This window comes from Serinus canaria, chromosome 7 (assembly GCF_022539315.1).
Source record: "Serinus canaria isolate serCan28SL12 chromosome 7, serCan2020, whole genome shotgun sequence".
Classification (NCBI taxonomy): domain Eukaryota; kingdom Metazoa; phylum Chordata; class Aves; order Passeriformes; family Fringillidae; genus Serinus; species Serinus canaria.
Genome location: NC_066321.1, coordinates 15,380,250 through 15,396,960, shown reverse-complemented (window position 1 = coordinate 15,396,960; position 16,711 = coordinate 15,380,250). Strand labels below are relative to the sequence as shown.

The 16,711-nt window shown below is 54.7% G+C and overlaps 1 protein-coding gene across 1 annotated transcript; it reads left to right on the top strand.

Moving 5' to 3' along the window:
- The first annotated feature begins 7,424 nt into the window (after positions 1–7,424).
- On the top strand, positions 7,425–16,002 carry LOC103814362 (motor neuron and pancreas homeobox protein 1-like). Its single transcript, XM_009087900.4, has 3 exons — positions 7,425–7,860; positions 14,850–15,010; positions 15,521–16,002. The coding sequence occupies exons 1-3, from the start codon at positions 7,425–7,427 to the stop codon at positions 15,827–15,829; spliced, it is 906 nt and encodes a 301-aa protein (XP_009086148.1). The 3' UTR covers positions 15,830–16,002.
- The last annotated feature ends 709 nt before the right edge of the window (positions 16,003–16,711 follow it).

The window sequence follows — 16,711 nt, the reverse complement described above, 5'->3', positions numbered from 1 at the left end:
TAACGAGCCGAAGCCCTCAGCCTGATTAAGCGGCGCTGCTCCCGCTCGCAGGGAGCAGCCGAGCAGCGTGATCGATGTACGGAGAGCATCAGCCCCCCCGCCTGGTGCTGGACGGCCGCACCATGCCTCCCCACACCCTTTGCTCCTGCACTCCGCACCCAGGCCTTGCTCAAGGGCATGTCCAAAGCCTCCTCTTGCCCGAGGACAGATTATCCTGCCCTGTGACTGTCGAACAGGCAGTACCCGGGAACGTGAAGCTGGGGCTGTTTTCTACTCTGTAGGCAGGGATGGACACACTGCTGGCTTCTCACCACCTGTGGGTCTGTGTGGTACCTCATCAAAATAGGGGCTGAGGACCAGAGTGTGCAGGTCCTTTGTGCTGAGCTCTAGGTCTCATCCTCACTGTCCCCTATGGGCTGGAGTAGGGACACTTGGGGATACAAAGGCACAAGGATGTGCTAGAGGTGACAGCAACTGTCCAAGGGGAGCCCAGGACTCTTGGTAGCTCCTTCAAGGATTTTACCAGTGACCCCTTGCCAGACTGCTGGGGAAAGACACTCCTCCTTTTCCCCATCAGCTCCTCACTAAGGCTCTTCTGCAGTCCTGTTTGCCAATGCCTTCACCTCCCCCCTCCCTGGTGTCCCTGAGGCTCACTGCAGAGACCTCACCATCTCCCACCATTCCTGTCCCATGGCATCACCATCCCCTGCCCCCACCTCGGGAAAGGGTTAATCAGAAGCCAGGGAGACAGGGTAATAAATGGCTGTTATCTTGTTAATGAGCTGACATTAATTAGAGCCCAAGGTCCTGGGAGGAGCAGCTGATTTATTCTGTCATCCTGGGAGCAGGTTTGGTGCTGACTCCATGGAAAGGCCATTAACAGCCAAGAGGTGAGGCTGTGTTTTTGGGGGGAAGTGGTGTGTGTGAGGGTGTTCCTTCCCCTCACTCCTGCACCCCCAGACCCCAAACCTGGCTCTGTCCCCCCACATGCAGCAGTTCTGGCTTTGGGGCAAGACATAGTGAAACCAAAACAGAAGATTGTGGAGTTGACAGGACAAATCAGAGCGGGGGGATCCCTCTGGTGCCAGGGAGAAGGTGACCCTGGCTGTGTCACACAGAGATGTGTGACACTGGACACAATGTACTGGAGTGCTGTGCAAGGCAAGGGCTGTGGAGTGGGGCCGTGGGGAAGCAGCAGGAGGGACACAGTGCATTCAGTCACTTCCCTGCTTTCCTGGATGATGCTGAGCTATGGAAGATGCTGGCTTGTTTAGTCTCTCTCCCCAAAAGACAAGGCCTGGGGTGAGGGCAAACACTGAGGATGAGCCAAGGTGCTGCTCCCTCATTTGGGAGCAGTAGGATGAAGAAGGTATCTCTGAAGGTGCTTTGTGCTCATGGTGTTTCAGACTGAGATGTGGCAGAGAGGACAGAGGCTAACAGGACTGGAAATGAAGTGGTTATACTCTGAGTCCTTGTAAGAAATAGATCCAGGGTGACTGTGTCCTTGTCACTCCAGTCCATGTGTGGATGTGTCACCCCATCCTCATATGTCCCTGTTGCTCCATCCCCATGTGTTTACATGGGGACAAGTCCTCTGTTTCCACACTTGAGTACTTTTGCAGTGCATTGCTGAATCCTGGGAACCTAACAGCCCTAGTGCATCCCCTGCAGCCCTCTGGCTGGTCCTTAGGGGTACTGGCAATGTGGTGGGATCAGATGACACTCCAGAGCTGCCCTGGCTGTTTGTGCTGGGGCAGCCACCCTCCCTGCCCTGCCAGCCTTCCTGTGCTGGCTTGCTCCAGAGTGGGAGCTGTTAACACGTTTTTCTGCTCAGCCTTGCCATGTCCCATCAGAGATGAGGCTGCTTATTTGAGGAATTGCTTGGCTAAATAAACAGCTGGCCAGAAATCCCTGCAGGAGGCCTGTCTGGGAGGGACTGAGCCGTGTTTGCTTTGCCTGTTAACCCCTTCTCTGGGGGCTGGTACCTGGGGCTCCCTGCGGAGGGAGGGTGGGTGCTGGGTACAGGGGGCAGGGGGATGGAAGCACAGGGATTTCTGCATTCCAGGACAGATCCCCACCTGTTGGACTGAGCAGCTGATGTGGCAGAATGAAGAAACGCTCAGGAGCCTGTGGCTGGCTTGGAAGTCCCTGAGGTGGGTAGGATTAGGCCAATCCACGTGAGAGGGGATCCAGGCAGGAACAGAGCATGGCAGTGACTGAGCACAGGACCTTGGAAGCAGGCAGGGAGGTGGCTTCACTGACTTGTCCTCTGTCACCACTGGAGCAGGGGGAGTCCCCTAAGGACAGATGAGAAACCCTGTGAGAATGCCCTGAGAGCATTTCTGCAGCCAGCTGCTCTGCTCCCATGGCAGTGTTGTGGATGCCCCTACCAGTGTTTCTGCACAGGGGACAGTCCCCAAACACGCTGGGACCTCAGAGCTGGCTGTGCCACATCTGACACAAGATAGACTCAGCTCCTACCACTGCAGGGCTGATTAAGACCTATTATCTGGTTGGTTAATGGCCCCAGGCCACTCACAGGTGACTTAGACTGTTCATTTAGCCACAAATCATCGCTGGGCTGGCAGTTTATTTACCTTCCCCACCAGCCTCCTGTGGCTTCCCAGACTCTGGAGATAGCGGGTGGCCTGGCTCTAAAGGGCAGGGCAAAGGCAACATACTGCTGTGGGCAATGGCCAGGGCTCCCACAAAACCTGGGACACCCCTAAAAGTGGCTCTTGCACCTAGAATTTCTTACCAGGGGCTCTGCAAGCTCGGGGCTGAGAGTGGGGTGCTCCTACAGCCTCTCTCATGGGGGAAGAGCGAGAAAAACACTTCTGAGCAGGCTTCCATCCTGTCTCCAGTATTAGTGGTGACTCCAGGCTGTATTTCTCCACTAGCTGGCTACAGACTTTAGAATGGCACAAGATGACCTGAGGCACCAGGACCAGAGCAGTGAGATCTCTGCTTCCTCAGAGATGCTTTAAACAAGGCTGACACACGGGTTTCTTACTGAGAAGTAATTTCTAAAGGTGGAAAGCTCTTGGGGCTGTGACCTGGTAAATAGTTAATACTTAGCAAACAGGTACAGCCATCCTGGAGACAGACAGGGAGCTCTTTCAACACCTGAAAGCCTAAATGGCCTGGTTAGAAATCAGAGTTTCTGTCATCTCTCTGGGATGGACTAAGCCCTGATTCCTGCACAGTCTCTGTGTCAAAGGTAATTTCTATTGACTCAAGGTAGGAGGTGACCCAAAGCTGACAGAAGGACCTGGTGCTAAACTGTCCATCTAGGAAAGTCAAAAATGAAAGGTTAGGTGAAAATCAAGACACCCCAGCATGGGTCATGTCATGTATTGTGTCTGGGATGAAGACTTGATCCTGGGAAAATAGAAGTCTGGTCCCAGTTGGGAATTTTTTATCAGGGTATGGATTTTCCTCGGCACCCTTGGCTTTGATCTTGGGGCAGTTGGATTTGCTGAGGGACATTACGTTGCTTCCCAAGGTGATACTGAGGAAGTAGTAGGGCTGTAAAACTGAACTGTGGTCCCAAATATTACCTGTGATCTCCATGGCTTGTTTCTGAGGGCTCAGGTACTGCTGGCAACAAATTGGGGAAGTATGTGAAGTGCTGTTGGTAGTGTTGTGGGACTCTAGAGCTGCTGAAAACTTGTGTACACCAGAGCTGGGTATCACTGGTGGCCTTGTGGGGGTTTGTCCTGATTTTATTCCTGGTGCTTGACCTTACATGGATGGGAGTCACAATGGAGTCAATTCACTGGAAGCTATGGACACAGTAAAGAGCTCCAGGTCTCTAGCTGTGTACCTTCCCATCAGCAGTAAAAGGCTTTGCAGGGTTCATGTGTACATGCAGGGTTGCTGCTGTGAGTGCTGCTTTCAGGTCACTGAAGGGGGACTGAGCTCTGAATGTCCAGCTGTGGCACATCCAGAGAATTCCCCCTAAAATACCTAGGCAAATGAAAGAATCCCAGGAAGCTCTGGGCTCTGTGAAAATTCCTGATGATGCCCCTTGCCCAGCGTGGGATGCTATGATCAGGGTCTGCCCCAGAGAGGTGAGGGAGCTGAGGAACTTTACTGCTGCCTGGGCAGCATGGACCTCTTGCTGGTCTGCAATTTCTGGACAGAAAAAATCTAAGTGGTTAAAAGTGGAGGTATCTTTAGGGCACACTGAACACGAGGTTCATCAGGCAGGGGACAAATGGAGATGCTGATGGGGTAGGTTTTACCACAGAGGAGATGTGTGGGGACTGGGAGCGAGATGATGCTGACTGGGAACATATCCCCTCAAACTCCACCTCATCCTGAACTGGGATGGTTTCCTGGGAGAGTTTCTGTCCATAGTGCCCTGAACCCTCAAACTGGAGATCTTTCTCTGGCTGGTATATCGGGGTCTGCCACCTGTGGCTGATGTTCAGGGTTGCCTTACACCCTCCTGTGCAGGAAGGATGCTGGGCAGAGGTGAAGGGCCAGGCCACAGTCACATTCACTTATTACAATCCTCTGATTTAGTTAGCGACCAGGTGAGCTGTCACTGGAGGATTTGATGGATGGGAAAGAGAGTTCCCTCCTTCCTGAGGCGGGAAATGAAGCTAATCAGACCTTGGACACCTTAATCCAGCTCTGATCTGATTAATGACCCTGAAGACTGTGAACTCATCAGCACCCTGGCATCTATCACTGCCTTGCATCCTGCCCCTTCTGCTGTCCACCACCCAGCCCAGCTCTTCTGCACACAACTGTGGATGCCATCTCTCTGCCCTGCATGGCATGGGCTGTGTGCCAGCTGCTGTGGTCCTGGCCAACCCTCTTACAGGGTCTCAGGGTCTGGTAGAAATATTGCCATCCATCATCCCTCCATGATTTCTCTAGATTTCTTTGTTCAGGTATCTCCAAATAAAGAAATAAGCCAGGTTCTATGGCTCTGTCAGGAAAGATTTCTTGCTTGTGCAATTCAAAAGCTGCAGCTTGGCTGGTTGCACTTGCATCACCCTGGGCACTAGTGTGAGCTGCTGATCCTTGGGACAGTTGTTTGTCTTTGGAAAACCCCCTTGGGTACTGTAGGGAACTTCCATGAGGACAGGAAGGCTCTGACTAAGAGCTATGACCCAGACTCCTCATTCAAGCCCTGCTCCCACTGCCTGAGCTGACACACTGGGTACAGTCACAAATGGTCTCAGGGCTTGCCAGGATTATCTGGGCTTTCCTGGGCTGCCTACCTGCCTGTCTGTTACCCCATGGGGATGACTGAAGCACTGATTTCTCTGTTGTGACCCAGTCTCTGCTCCAGGTCTCAAAGCACATTCCCTGTACAGAGCTAATAAACCATTGCAGTCCTTGAAGTCAGTCCTGAGGCTCAGGTGAGGAAGTGATGGCTCCCCCCTTCCCATGCAGGTTGTTGATTTCCAGTGGAACACTTGTCCTACTTTCACTATGCTCTTTGTTCCCTGGATATTTCTTGCAGCTTCCCCCTGTGCTTGGGAGTCAGTCTGCTCTGTTTCTCCCCAACTCTTGTCCCATCCATGCCCGCTGCTTGGCTGTGCTGGCACTTCCCATGGGGGGAAGGAGAAAGTGCTTGGTGTCCTTTTGCTTGTGGGGACATTGGCTTGTGTCCTGGGAAAGCAGAGGGGGATGGAGTGGGGGGAGAAGAGGGGAGCCCTACAGCCTCCCTGATGACAGACAGGTTGGAGCAGCAGGCCCAGCTGAGCTGAGGGGGAAAGGAACACTGTTCCACCCTCAGTACCTTCTGGACAAGTCAGGTGGATCACTGTGGGTGACATCCACCCCAAATCCCCTTCTGAGCAATCCAGCTCTGAGCTTTCCATGGGGCTAATTCCTGCCCTTCTGTCTCCCAAGGAGGCATCTAGAACAGGGATTTTGTGTGTCTTCCCACAGAAGGATGTCGGGCCACTCAGTGGAGCTGTTTGGTGCTGAGCTCAGGCAATGGAAGAGGGAAGTTGTTGCACACATTGGACTTTGCAGCTCCCTTCAGCAGGGTGATGGGTGTGCAGGGAGATCAGCAGGCAACATACCAGACTCTGTTGGTGCCGGGAAGAGAAGTCCCTGGGGTTACTGAGCAGAGAAAGCAGAGAAGGTTAAGGAAGGCCCCATATGCTCCTGCCTTTCTCCTCTCTGGGCATCACCTCTGTGACACACAGGATTCAGTGGGGTGGACCCATATCTTGCTCAGGGAATAGAGCAGTGCTGGAAATGCTGAAGGGACAAGAAATAGAGGGACAGGGATTTTCTTTAGCCGTTATTACATTTAGGCAGGGCAAAATTAGGGCAGCTGCCTTACTTCCCTTCCTAAGAGCAGAACCCATCAGAGGGTCCAAAAAGTCAGAGGCTTGTGTCACTGTGTCAGAAGGACACAAAAAAGTGGGAACCAGAGACACACAGGTGCAGACCCTTAATGACAGAGATTCCTAAAGCACCCACATGCACTTTGTCTCTCCCTGAAGGCTGTGCCAGGGGATCTGGACCAGCTCTGCTCCTGCTTACCCACCATTCCCAGACCAGCCAAAGCTTTCCTCTCTGTCCTTCCCAGGTGCTATTCTCCAAGCTGTGTCTTGCCTAGGAAAGGTAAGACCAGACAAATGAGTAACAATCTGCCTGTATGCACCTGCTGGGTTGCATCTTGGACAGACATAGGTGATGGAGGGTGGTGGTCCTTTGTGTGCCCAGCTCAGGTCTATTGATCTCCCTGGATCACAGCAATGCAATGGGAAACAGCACAGCTGGGCACTTGTGGTGATCCCAGAGCACAGGATGCAGGGGAGCCTGCTGGTGAGTGAGAGCCTCTCCTGCCCTCCCAGCTAAGCACTCTGCCCTCCAAGTGCCTGGGGCTCCAGGTGCCAGGGCAGCACTGGAGCCCAGCAGGGATTTGCCTACACGTGCTGAAGTTTGTCTCCTCTCTCCACGTCTCCTTCAGTTGCTGCAACCACAGACCTGTTTCCCTGCCATGGAGCTCTGGATCAGGATGATGGGCTCAGTGCCCTGGGGGAGTCCTGGCGGCTGGGGGGACCTCTGGCTGTGGAGAGGCTGGGGATGGGGAAGAGTACCCCGGTCCGGCCCGGGCGTTTGCCTCCTGCTGCGTCCGGGAGCTGCGGAAGGCGGAGGAGGGCGGCGGGAGGGAAGGGCGGGGGGCCGGAGCGGAGCCAATGGGGAGCTGGGGTAGGTGGAGAGGGGGTTAAAACCCACCCCAGTGCCGTCGGGCGAGCGAGTGCCCGGGAGGCAGAGCGGAGAGGAGGGCTGCCCTCGAGGGCAGCCCCGCTGAGCGCGGCGTGGCCCCGCGGGTGAATGCCCGCCGGTGCCGGGGCTCGCCCGGGGCTGGCCGGCCGGGCTGCGCCCTGGCGGGGGAGCGGTGGGGCGCCGGAGGGCTCGACGGCTCCGCTCGGGGCACGGCCATGCACAAGTCCATGGAGAAGTCACAAAATTTCCGCATCGAAGCGCTCCTGGCCGAAGAGCCGGCGCGGAGCGCCTCCCCGCCGGGGCTGAGCCCCGGGAGCCCCTCGTCGAGCCCCGGCCCCGCCGGGCGCTCCGACACCCCCTCACCGCGGGCGCCCCCGGCCGCTGCGCCCCTCGCCCCGGCCGGCTTCGTCCCTAAGCCCGGTTTGCTCCATCTCTCTGGCCCCGGCCTCGGCGCCCTGCCGGCCCTCTACCCCCCCGCCGTGTACCCGCTCCCGACCCTGGGGGGCCAGCACCCCGCGTTCGCCTACACCGGCATCCCGCACCTGCCGCCGCCCGGCGCAGAGCACCTGAAGGCGGCCGTGGCCGGCTCCTTCCCGCTGGAGCACTGGATCCGAGCCGGGATGCTGGTGCCGAGGCTCTCCGACTTCAATGGTGAGTGACCCGGGGACCGACCCTCCCGTCAGGCGGAACACAGCTCTGGGCCCTTCAACCCCGGGGGCGTCGGCTGGCACATCAGGTGCGGGTCTCCCCGACAGCCCGGGACTGAGGTTTCCCGACCCCACCCCTTCGAGGCCCTCCGGTGGTCCGGGTCGGGAGCCCGCGGGGACATTGAGCCCTCCGGGCTGACCCCGATGCGCGGCTCTTTCTATGCCCAGACCCTCTTCCTAGCCCGGCAGAGCTGGGTGGAGAGGTCGGGTGTCCCACGGCTGGGGGGGGACATGACTCGCCCTTCGGAGACCTCCGAGGGCTGTGAGGCCCTGGGGAACAGATCCGAAGGGCAAAGTCTCGCCTTACGCCGGCCCGGTGTTCCGGAAGAGCCCCGAAAAGCGCTGCCCCCGCCGCCGGCGGCAGAGCCGGACCGCGCCTACCCAGGCTGCCGGCCCCGGACGGCGCCGCGGGCTCCTGCGGGGCGGGAAGGAAACGAAAAGAAAGAAACGGCGGCAAAAACCTGCACCGGGAAACGAATAAATCCCTCCCGGCGCGGCTGGGAACGAACCCGCCCCAGTCCTGCTGGATGCGCGGCCGGATCGGGCCCCGTGCCGGGCCGGGCCGGCGCTTCGGGTCCCGCTCGCCTCATGGGATGAGCAGCCGGTGAGCTCGTTCCTGGCGGCAGCTGAGGGAACCGGGCGGCCCGACAACCTACTCGGCTCCGGCCCTGCCCCAGTCCCTCCTGGTGGGCACCACCAGGGCTGCGGGCAGGCACCGGGCCCCGCACTGCTGCGATGGGTCCTGCAGGGCAGGGACGGAACAAGAGCTGACTTCGGGCACTGGTCCCGTTGAGTCTGGCACCCCTGGCAGTGTGACCTGGACCCTGCCCTGTGCTGGTCAGTGAAAAGATGGGCATTAAACTGAGAGTGACTGTTTAATAAAGCCCCCTCAAAGTATCTAGATTTGTTAGCTGAGTGTAAAAAAATTTCCCCCAAATAAAATAATAATAATTTTAAAAGGCTGGGTAGATAACAGTGCAAAAAATTACGGAGAATTACTTAAAAAATCACATGTATTACTGCTACCTCAAACTATTCCTGGTCAGGTTAAAGGGAAACAGGCTGGTTTTTTCCCCATGATGTCTCCCTTTACCTGGCTTTCCCTAGATTTTAGGACAGCTCCATTTGTGAATATAGAGGTGTAGAATAAGCCTCCAGTGCTATGGGTTGTGTGCAGTCTTCAAACATGTCACTAAGACAAGAAAAAATAAATATTGATTAATTAGAAGTCTTTATTACATCTTCCTGCTCCTCTGCAGAGGCCTCTGTGTTATCTTTGGAGGGTCTGGGGCTGTTGGTGTATCTCAGCATCTTGGTAGCTTCATATACAGGGTTGTGTTTCACCACAGTGCGAATGCTCCACTGCATCTGATCCTGTAGCCCTGAGTGCAGCTTCTGGCTGGGATAACAGAGAGATATTTGTACATCAGCCCAATTCCTTTCAAAAGAAGGATGTGAGCTTCAGCTGGTTGTATCCAAAACCTCACCAAAAGGAAACAAATCCCAAATTGTTGTCATGAGAACAACTTGTGAAGGGAGTTCTGCAGAATGTGCTGGACCAGAATGTCAAAGCTTCTTGTGAGAAGCACTGGGCAGGCAGGGCTCCTATGGAAGTTCAGAGGGAAGAAAAGCAGCTTCTGACCCAAGTGTTACTTATCTGGGTTCTGGATATCCCAAAGCTGGGTAGACATGTGGAGGTGTAGCAAGGATGCAGCAAAAGCTGCCAAAACTGTAAATTTTAAAACCAGGATGACCACTGCCTCAATCCATGTCCTTACTAAGAGGTATTTGTTCCCAATTCCAGGGAGCCCTTTGCAGTGGGGATTCTTTCTCTCCAGAGTGTCTCATCAAATACTTCAGCAGTTCTTGTTCTGTGCAGAAGAGAACCTTACCCATCTTCACATCCTTATTTCTGTCCATTGGTAACTTTAGAGTTCTCAAGGGTGTCTCCAGCCCTTGCCCTTGTGGGCTCACTGAAGCTCTGATATCAGGGTCATTTGCAGCATGCCTTCTCCTTGTACTTCCCAGGACTGGCTCCAGCTGCAGGCTGTGCCTGTGTCTGGGCTCAGATTGCCCTGGTGTGCTGGCCATGCTGTAGGGACAAGGACAGGAAAGGGCACCTGCCAAGGGATGCTGCCTCCACAGCCTTTCCTCATCTCTCTGAGGAGGGTGGCAGGCTGGGCAGGAGCCTTCCCTCCATTGTTGGCACAGGGCTCCTGGGCTGCCTGTAGCCTGTAGTTTGTGGGAGCTCCTGTCCCACCACACAGCCTAGACAGACAAATGGACGGACCTGCCTGGCTGAAGTTTCCACAGTGACCAAGTCCAAGTGTCAAGCCTACTGGTACCAGTCATGTTTAACTCTCCCAGGAGCAGTGGACAGATGCTGTAAGAGATGAATCTGAAAGCCTTCTAGGACATATTATTTCAGGGGATGACTGCCCTTGGGATTTATTTAAAGGGAATTCTAGGAGTAAATTCTGGAATAAATTCCTTCTTTAGGTGCATGTGTAGCAATGTTTTGCAGGTGTGGTCTGGTTTGATCTCCTGGGGACAGTCAGGGAAGGGAAAGCAGCAAGACAGCCTATGAACTGTAAGCTCTGTGGGTATTTGTTGCACACATTCTCCCTGCTATTACCTGTGTGTGGGGAGGTAGGATGCCAGGGAGGCTGTCTGAGACAGTTGGTACCCCCAGGGCCTGGCCTGGGTGCTGGGCTCGCTGAGAGCAGTGCCCTGCTGTAGGCAGGGTGAGTGCCTCCCTCCCTCCCTGGCTGCCTGTGCAGAGCCGCATGCGGTGCCTGGCTGCCTCTGCTGCAATGCGCACTCACAGGGCTCTACAAGGCCTGGTTGCAAGAGCAGGCGTGCCCTTGCTGCAGGAAGCAGGGATGCTGCCTGCTCAGGTTCTGCTATCCTCAGCCTGGATACCTATCCTGGGGCTTTGAGCACCTCCTGAAACATCCAGGGGTAGCATTTGGCACTGGAATGCCAGGCCTATTAGTTTTTCTGGGAGCTGTGATTTATTTGCCTTGTTTGTCAGTGTGGAAATGTGCAGTGGAGGGAGCCAGTGCAGAGACCCGCTGCAGCTGAGAGCTGTACAAGTGGGGAGCAACGACATGCAGCTATGGACTCTCAGGAGGAGCAAAGGATCCTCTCCAAGGGACCTGGAGCTTAGATGGCTTTTCTGGCACACCACTTCCTTGCATCACTCACTCACTAACTTGATGGCCTGGAGCCCAGACCAGATCCTGCCCATGATGGCAGAGAGCTTGCTGATGGGCTGTGCTGGGATAGGAGAGCAGGCAGGATAAGTCTTATCAAACTTGTTCAAAAAGCAATGCCTTCCAAAGCTCACCAGGTGTACAGTGGTCTGGTGTCAGCTGGAAATATGGGCTGGGAAACAGCTGGCATGCAGCAATTGAGATGCAATTGTGGAGCAAGCAAGGGGCTTGCAGAGGTAGCAAGTGCCCTTACACATGCTGCCCCACTGATAATGGCCAGGGCTGCTGGCAGGTCAGAAAAAGCAAGTGATGATGACCCTGATGCTGAGACTACCTCCCCCACTTCCAGCTCTGACATCCAGAGAAACACTTAAAGCAGTCAGGGTGTTAATTTCCTCTCCTTTATCTGCCAGACCACAAAGTGAAGTGAACTATAGTTAAACAAACCAAATTAAAAACAGGTGAGTTAATATCAACCTAGGATTACCCCTGTTATCAAGTAGGCGGAACTGTATCAAATAAACCAACAATTCTTTATAAGCTTTATCTAATTATCCAGGAGGCAGCTGCCTTGCAGAGCTCCTGGCCTCAGACTCAGAGGGCATTCCTGGCCCCAGGCCAAGCAGTTTATTTACTGATACTGCAGCCAGATGCCAGGCACTCATTAGGGGGTCCAAGCCCTGCCAGGCTGAAAGGATGTTGAGACAAGCTCTGGTCCTGGATGGAGTACTGGAGGAGATGGCTGAGCAGAAAATAAATCCTTTGGCAAGCAAAGGTGTGACACTGGGGCAGTCACTGGTCTTCTGGTAGGAGTTGGGTAAGATGGAGAGCCTTCCCAAAGGGTAATACTTTCTGAGATGCTGATTGTGAGAGGGATGGGTTCATGGCTTGATGAGAGGAGAAGGTAAGCCCTGGGAGGCATGCTTGCTGTGCACCCTTTGGGAGGACTCTTTGTCCATGTGGCAGCCTGCCACAGGACAGGGAGGGATGAGACTCAGCAGAGCATGCTGGCAGTCTCAGCTTCTACCTCCTTCCTTTTTTCTTTTCCCAGTGGGAATCTGCAGATCCTCTTCTGCCATGGTCTCTCCACACAAAAGAGCTAGAGCCCTTTGGGAAAGGTAACAGCAGAGCTGATGCCAGAGATGTTGATCATTCATGTTGATGAAAACCTGCTGCTGTGGGTGGCTGAAGGTCAGCTGTATTGCCTTGGGCTTTCTCAACCTGGTGTGGAGGCCAAATCTTGAACAAGTCACAGTGGGGAGCAATGGTGATGGATAATTATAGCTGCTGAAGGGTGTGTTGTCTGAGGAGGTCACAGATTAGGTGGCCAGCCTGACTCTGTAGGCTGGGCCCTGGACTGGTGGTGGCTCAAACTGTATGACAGCACCACAGCGGGCTTTGAGGACTGGGTTTGGGGTTTTTTTTGTCAGCACTGGGGCTGGAGGCAGGGTGAGGAAGGAAGTCAGGCTCTGTACAGTATTTGTAATGGGCACACTGCCCTGAAACTGGACAATGAGAAGGAGAAATCAGGGCTGGCAGCAGGAGCATGCTCCAGAAATCAGTCCTCTGGATTGGTAGTTTTTTGGGCTATATCCTGTTTGGATTTATTTGACTTTTGGATAAACTTTCTGTTCTTCTTTTCCCTGCTAGACCAAGCAGTCCTCAGCAGCTCACCTGGGGAAAGGTGAGTCTCTTGAGAAGGTGTTGTCAAAGCAGGCAGCCTTCCAGGCTCCTCTGAAGCTGGACAGACCAAACTTGCATTGCTTTTAGGATTGAGATTCTTCTGTGAGGCACTTCTGCGCCTCTACTCTTCCTGCATCTAGTTTTAGTCTGGTCACATATGATCTTGCTAGAGGAGGCACAGAGGAGCCTTTCAGGTTGATCTGAAGGATTTCTGTGCTCTCTGGAGCCAGGACACAATGCCCTCGGAGCTGAGCCCTGGGATCTCTGCTCTGGAGTGGGGAATTCAGAGTGGGAAAATATCTCTTCACTCCTGGACCCTCCAGCTCCAGAAAGCACAGAATTCCTGGATTATTGGATGCTGAGAGGGCACAACCTTTTCCCTTCTCTTTACCCAAAACATTCTCTCGAGACCATGCTCAGAAAGAGGAACAGCTCAGAGGGGCCCTTCCCTGACCTGGGACAGCCAAACTGCACAGTGCAGCCTTGTTGCAGGGAGGGATTCTGGAGCTCCAGATGCTCCAGCCACCCTCCTGTCTCTTTCAGCAAAGGAGGCTCACAGGGACCCAGTGTCCTTGGGCTGCTGGACTGCCTGGGGCTGCTTTGTGTTGTGGCCCCACCAACAGAATGAATTTCCCCTCCAGTTGTCTCTGATGCAGATCTGGCCTTTCCCTTCCCGAGGAGCTGCAAAGGGTGTTAGCTTGGGCTGCCCCATCCCTGCAGATGCTAGTTCCCATAACACCTCCTTTTCTTAGCCAGAGGAAGCCTTTGCAGACCTGTTTGGTCCTTTGGTCCCATGTTTCCGTGGAGGATTTGTACAGCCTGAGCAACTACAGCCATTCAGAGCCCAGATGGCTGCTGAACTCTGCAGAGCTGAGACATCTCTCATCTCTATTTTTCCTGGAAATCTTTTGAACCTCTCATTCAGTTTTAGCCTTGAATATGTTTCCTGTGCAACATAATGCATCATGTGTGTTGGACTCATTGGCACAATGTGCCTCTGTTCAGTCAGCCCCTCGTTTAACTGGCCAGTGGCTACAAGGCGGGTCCCGCAGATTGTCTCTCCTGGCACTGAGGGGCTACAGGCAGAAGAAGGGGTTGTGTCTATCCTGCTCTCATGAAGCATTTGCACAGCCCTAGCCCAGCCTGTATTCTATCTGTTTGACCAAGCATCCAGGTACTTGGGATCAAACCTCTGTGGTGATCAGTTAATAGCTCTTTCATAAATTCCTGCCTCATGCGTCATCGCTGTGTTTGTGAAGGGCTTGGTGGACACCTCGGGAGATGGGCAGGTTGGGATCAAAGCTGGAATCTGGGGATCTGGCAGAGATAACATGAATGCTGCCCCATGCCCAGCAAAGGGGGTGAGTTGGAGTGGCCCTTGCCAAGCATGGCACACTTTTGAGGCCAGGATGCTCCAGGATCTTGTTGCCCAAGATGTGTCAGCAGGGATATGCCAAGATCCTTTTGCATTAGTGCCCACCACCACCACCACCACCACCTCCCCCCGTTCTCCCCCACGCCCCTCCCTGCTGCTCCAGCATTTTATTCCCAGCTGCAAACCCTTGGGATTGCCACTGTGGTGCTGGGAGAAGCAGTAAAAGCTGAACCCCAGGGGGACAATAAAGGCAGTGGAGGGGAGATAAGCAAGGATCAAACAGAGTGCGGCAGCCACCCCATGCTGGACTCTCAAAGGTCCCTTTGTTCTGCTGCCTCTGGTTCAGTGCCGCTCTGCCTTCAAGAGCTGCAGGCGAGATAGCGGCACTCACGGGCAGCCCCAGCACAGCCCCTGGCCGTTGAGCTGCCACCTGTGCGGCCCAGCAATAAAAAAAGAGAATTAATTTCAGTCTCAGCACCGATCCCAGTTGTACACTGAGGCCTGATAACATATCTCACTGGTTCCTATCAGGCAATAAAGCCATTATTGGGGTGGGAGATGGTGGAGACATTCACCTTCCTCCTCATCCTGGGTTTGCTGAGGGGTTGTCCCCATGCCAGTCTGCTGTCCCCTGACCCCCACCCACTGTCTGCTCTACAGCTGCCCCGCAGTCTGGTTTGATGGGGAAGTGCCGTCGGCCCCGCACAGCATTCACCAGCCAGCAGCTCCTGGAGCTGGAGAACCAGTTCAAGCTCAACAAGTATCTGTCCAGACCCAAGCGTTTTGAGGTGGCCACGTCGCTGATGCTCACTGAGACACAGGTACCTTGGCCCTGGGGGATGGAGCATAGCACCATGTAGCTGCCATGGGGGCAAGGCAAGGTCATGGGCAATGCTAATGCCATCAGCCCCACACCCCACTGCTCCCATCAGTGCCCCTTCAGGGCATCTCCTGCAGAGACCTGCCTGGTGGGCTCCAGGCTGTTCTCTTGTGAAGGGCACCCCAGAAATACTGCTCCTCTTTATACCTGGCACCCACAACTTGGGTTTCAGAGCCTTCCCATCCTCCATCATGCTGTGGGAGGGGTCTTTTTGTGGAGCTAATATGAAAACGTCTCTGTGCATATCCTTGGCTGGAGGGGGGGAAGGCAGCAGCCCCCATTATTCCTCTCCCCATGACAACCTTAGCCTCTTTGTACTTACCTGTAGCACCATGGGATGCCCCATAATGAAGAGGTTTTGGGGTGACCCTCCATGCAGGGAAGGTGAGGGGGTGAGTGGGGACAGGATGCAGCAGAGTACATCCTCTCCCCTGGGGCTTTCCCTTGGCAGGTGAAGATCTGGTTCCAGAACCGCCGCATGAAGTGGAAGCGGAGTCGCAAGGCCAAGGAGCAGGGGGCTCAGGTGGAGGCTGAGAAGAAACGAGGGCTTAGCAAAACCTGTGAGAAGCTGCTGCCCAGCGAGCCCCAGGGACAAGCTGCCGAAAGCCCCGAGTTCATGGGGCACAGCCCTGACGCGGGCTTCCTGCACTGCAGCGCCGCCGAGCTGAGCTATGGCCCGGACTCGTCTTGCTCGGGGGTCGAGGAAGAGGAGGAGGACGAGATGGGCACCACAGAGAGGAAGATTGGCTCTGTGTTGTGAAAGGCGAACGGAGCCAGCTGGGGAGAGGGGCCAGGCTGTGTTGTGGGGGTTCTCTTTGCTGGCAGACACAGACTGTGCCTGGAAGGAGCAGGCGGCTGCAGGGCACCTGCCACTCTTTAACTTATGTGTGTTTGGATCCTATTTAACTTGTAATTATTCCTCTGTGTGTATCTGGAGGAGTCCCCAGATCCCTCCCCTATAAAGCTGTTATCTGGATGCCTGTGCTTTTCCTTAGGGGACAGGAAAATCCCCTGTCCTGCTACTGTGCTGTCCTACCAAGTCTCTGGGGAAAAAGGTGGGGAGAGCAAACTTGGACAACTGGCAGCCTGCTAGCACAGCTGGAAGAGACCCAGACCATTCTTTCACTGCACTGCCACTTCCCTACAGATCTGACAGCGCTTGGAGCACCACATCCAGTGTGGTGCCAGCTTGTCCTTCCCCTTGAAGGGCTGGGAAGGGTAGCCAGGTTGCATGCCAGCCTGCCTTGCCTCCTCCTGCACCAGTACATCTCTGGTAGGGTCTGTGCTTTGCAGGGAAAACTGTCCTGGGAAGCAAAGCTGATCCTGTTTTCCATGCTGCAATTAGCCTGTTTGCATTGGTGTGGCATTGTCCCAAATAAACGGGGGGAAGGGAGGCAGGAAAGTGCTCAGGCTGTGAAGGCTCAGTGCTGTGGTGAGCTCCCCTTTCCCCATGGGGATGCTTAACCTCTCTAAGTTCTTCTCTGGGCTTCTTTCATTATGCTTATGGGATCTTGCTCACTCACTCATTTCATGGGTTGAAATCAACCCTTGGCAGCAGGACGGTGACTGACACCCTCTACCACTTCCCTAGAAACACTAGGGTTAAGCATTGACTCCATGTAAGTAAGCAGGCTGCCCATTT

What these genes read in the sequence shown, in the direction of transcription:
- LOC103814362 (XM_009087900.4), top strand. Translation starts at nt 7,425, where the DNA reads ATGCACAAGTCCATGGAGAAGTCACAAAATTTCCGCATCGAAGCGCTC. An exon ending in GAGGCTCTCCGACTTCAATG is followed by an intron (nt 7,861 to 14,849) that starts GTGAGTGACCCG and finishes TCTGCTCTACAG; the next exon opens with CTGCCCCGCAGTCTGGTTTG. An exon ending in TGATGCTCACTGAGACACAG is followed by an intron (nt 15,011 to 15,520) that starts GTACCTTGGCCC and finishes TTCCCTTGGCAG; the next exon opens with GTGAAGATCTGGTTCCAGAA.